Below are 3,554 nucleotides of genomic sequence, written 5' to 3' on the forward strand. Positions count from 1 at the left end.
CTCTCTCTCGCTCACACACACACACACACACACACACACACACACACACACACACACACACACACACACACACACACACACACACCTCGCTAGCTTTCTTCACTATTCATCATTGACTTTTTGGCCTTTTCATCTATCCGTCTCTCCCCTTTTCGAACTTTTCCGTCCCAACGGACTGACTCATATCACCGCAGAGCCAAAAGCACAAGAGTGAGTGGCCATGGAGTCGTCCTCTTTGGTTTTCTGCTCTCGGAGCCCCGAAGAAAGCGGTCACGGCGCCGCAAGGGCGCCGGCGCGAGCAACGGGCCCGGATCAATTGCGCATTTGGAGCCACCGATTCAAAGCGTTGCAACTTTCGCCGGTTCGGGCCGTCTTGCCGATCACGCAGGTCGACTTTCCGCCCGATGAAGCCGCATCTGACCTCTTGACCTCGGCGCTTCCATTTTGCGAGTCATTCAAAGCGATCCCACTTCACGTCGTTTTCCCCACGGCGGGCTTCTGGATTCACGAGCGCACCTCCGCACGCTTCCCGCCGCGACGCCGAGGCTGTTGCGCCCGTTTGGAGCCACTCGACCGGGCCGCTTTTTCCACGTCCGACAACACCAAGTCGCGCAAAACCGCGCGACTTGGTCCGCGTTTGCAAACGGGCACGGGCGGCGCGAAGCCACAAAAGGCTTTCGGTCACCGCACGGGACTTGGTTTCTCGACGGGCTCGCCGCCGTGCGCCGCTTGGAGCGGGGACCTTCAATTCCGCCTTGCCGTGAAAGCGGCGAAGGCGGCGTCTTGAACGAGCGCCCTCTTGTTGAATGTTTTGATGATCCCGCACGAGGCCGCGCGAACCTGACTTGCCCGGCACCGAGCAAGCGCTCTCTTGAAGACGGCGGGACGCGCGTCCGCAATCCGTAACGGCTTCATTTTCTCTTCCCTTTGGAGGAGCGCCCCGAAGGATCCCCGAAGCCCCGTGAGTTTCCGTTTGCCGGCGTCTCATCGGTCGCCGGCGTTTGCGGAAACGCCATCATCGGGCCCGGCGGCCGAGTCGCTAAGGAGCTTACAGGCGTCGGTTCTGGCAGATGAGGCTTTTCTCCTCTAATCCGGCAGATTAGCGCCCGCCCTCCCGCACCGGCTCGCCGCCCGAGGGTGTTTTGCGGCGCCTGCCGCGCGGTTTCTTCGCATTGATCGTTTTGGGTCTCGTCTTTGCCGGGGAAGCGGAGCCGTCGCGGAAGAGAGAGCGGAGGTCAAATTGCGCGCTCCGTCCTCGCGGGAAGTACGCAGCCCCCGACGGTTCGTCGCGCGTGGGTTTTGGGCACGCCGCGCCCGCCGGATCGAACGAAGCATCGCTTGCATTTTGGCTCCTATTCCGGCGCGGCGCCGTCGAAGCCTTTTTGGGCGGTCGGAGGCCTCGGAGGCGCAGCGAGCGGCGGGCCGCTCAACTCGTTGTGGAGACCGGGCGGGGGTCGGGGGACGGCGGCCGCCGCTTTCTGAAGGGCGAATGGAGCCGCGGCCCGGCCGCGAGGAGGGGCCGGCGCAGGCGGCGGCCCCCGAGGGAAGGGAGGAGCGGCCGAGTCGCACCGAGGAGGATGGCGGCGAGAGCCCCGGAGGAGAGCGCGCCCGGGACGACTCTGAGAGCCCCCGAGTCCGAGGGGGGGAAGGGGCGGAGACGCCCAAGAAGACGGTGCGCTTCCGAGAACCGTCCGGAGAGGAGCCGGAGCCGCTGCCGGAGCCGAGCCTTTTTCCCCAACACGCCCCGGAGGAGTGGACCGGCGTCTCCTTCGAGGAGCTCTTCCACCAAGAAGACTGGCAGCGGCTCACAGGTAGGACGGAGCCCGCATCGGCGTCTCCGGCGCTTCTCCGCAAGCGGGGCGGCGTCCTCTCGCGGTCTCTCCCGATCCCGACGACGCGCCGACGAGGGCGCGCCGAGCGCGGGTCCGTCACCGGACCGCGAGCTTCGCGCTCCCGTCCCTTTCCTCCGCAAGCGGCGGACGACGTCCGGGACGCCGGCGATGCGCTTGCGGGGACGCGCCGGTCTGCCGCTCGCCACCTTCCGACGACGCGCCGGTCCGCCGAGGTTTGCCGGTTGATTTGGGAGAGCTCTCATCGCTAAGACGACGTCCCGTCATGTCCCGTCCCACACGCAGACGACCGACTGCTGGGCAAGAAGGTGCTGGAGCCGGCCGCCCCCGGCGCCCCTCGGCCCGTCCGGGGCCAGCAGGCCGCCGTGAAGATGCAGGCCGTCCTGGAGGACCGCACCGTCGTGGAGAAGGACCGCGAGCTGCTCTTTACCATCGGCGAAGGAGACGTGAGCCAGGTAAAGACTCGCCGCCGTCCAAAAGCCGAACCTCGACGTCGGACAACTTCCCGAGTTGAGGAATTGGTGTTTTGCGTGCCTTTCGTCAGCACCTTGGTCCGCGTGGCCTTCGCGCCATGATGAAAGACTGCTTTGTCGAAAGACGACGACGTGCTTTTGCACCCATTTGCTCCGGGCGAGCGACGGCGAAAGGGCTCGGCGCTCCAACAAAAGCCTCTTCTTTTTCACTCCTTTGCTTTGCAAAGCAAGCAAAGGAAGGATGGCAGGAAAAACACGTCACGTCACATGAAGAGCTAGCTAGCTAGCTAGCGTTGACTTTTGTGCGCTCAAAACAACGTGCGCTCCTCGTTTTGCCGACATGGCGAAATGAGGAACGCGACATGAACTGAAAAATAAATAGCAAGACATCCCGTGCTTGCAAAGCAAACGAGGACATGACTCCCGTCGACGCTCACGTTTGTTCGGCCGTCAAATTGAGAACGGCGGAGTGCAAATCTCTCCAAAAGTCGGCCTGCCGGGAAAGGAAAGTGACTGCAAAGGTTTGCGCTTCGTGGCGCTCCCCGCTTGGCGTTTTCCAGGAAAAGTGGCCTCTCCCTTGCGACGATCCAGGCCGGGCTTTCACTCGCAACGTTTGCCCGCAGACGACGGCGTCGCTGGCGGCGACCTTATCGGAGCCACTCCGCCGGTCAGGGCGGCGTGAGCGTTGGCCCCAGGCGCCACTCCCACGAGTACGAGCGCATTTCATTCTTTGCGTCGTCTTTCATGCGCGCAATTGCAAAACGCGGGTTATGTTCCTCGCCCGCGACCCTCGTGAGGATGAGCAAAGGGCCGCTCGGACGGACGCCGCCTTTCTCGTGAGAAAAACACCCGACGGACGATTTGCCCGTTTCTTGCGGCGGCCGCAACGGATCGGCGGCGTTCCCGCTCACGGCCGTGAGAGCGGACGCTTTGCCGCACCGGGCAAATTGCACTCTTGTCACGAGGCGTCGGCGAGCGCGAGCGCCCGAGCTGCCGTCGGCGCCGCGCTCATATCCCGTCTGTGTCCGCGCAGGCGCTGGAGGAGTGCGTCGTGTCCATGCGCAGGGGCGAGATCGCGTTACTGCTGGCCGATTCCCGGTACGCCTACGGGCCGGCGGGCAGGTAAGGCTGCGGACGGGAAGCGCGCGTCGGGACGGCGCGACGCCGTCCGTCTTTTCTCTTCACGGGCGGCGTTCGACCCGTCGCCGTGGGCGTGGCATCGGGGCGGGGG

At 64.4% G+C, this 3,554-nt stretch overlaps 1 protein-coding gene across 1 annotated transcript in view; it reads left to right on the forward strand.

Moving 5' to 3' along the window:
- Positions 1–1,489: 1,489 nt before the first annotated feature.
- Positions 1,490–3,554, forward strand: part of fkbp16 (FKBP prolyl isomerase 16) — a 5,712-nt gene continuing 3,647 nt past the window's right edge. The window contains exons 1-3 of the mRNA XM_019881754.1: positions 1,490–1,811; positions 2,136–2,305; positions 3,357–3,445. Of these exons, the coding sequence (XP_019737313.1) occupies positions 1,490–1,811; positions 2,136–2,305; positions 3,357–3,445 (581 nt within the window). The remainder of the gene's footprint in view (positions 1,812–2,135; positions 2,306–3,356; positions 3,446–3,554) is intronic.

Source organism: Hippocampus comes, unplaced genomic scaffold (assembly GCF_001891065.2).
Source record: "Hippocampus comes isolate QL1 unplaced genomic scaffold, H_comes_QL1_v1.1 scaffold299, whole genome shotgun sequence".
Taxonomy (NCBI): Eukaryota; Metazoa; Chordata; class Actinopteri; order Syngnathiformes; family Syngnathidae; genus Hippocampus; species Hippocampus comes.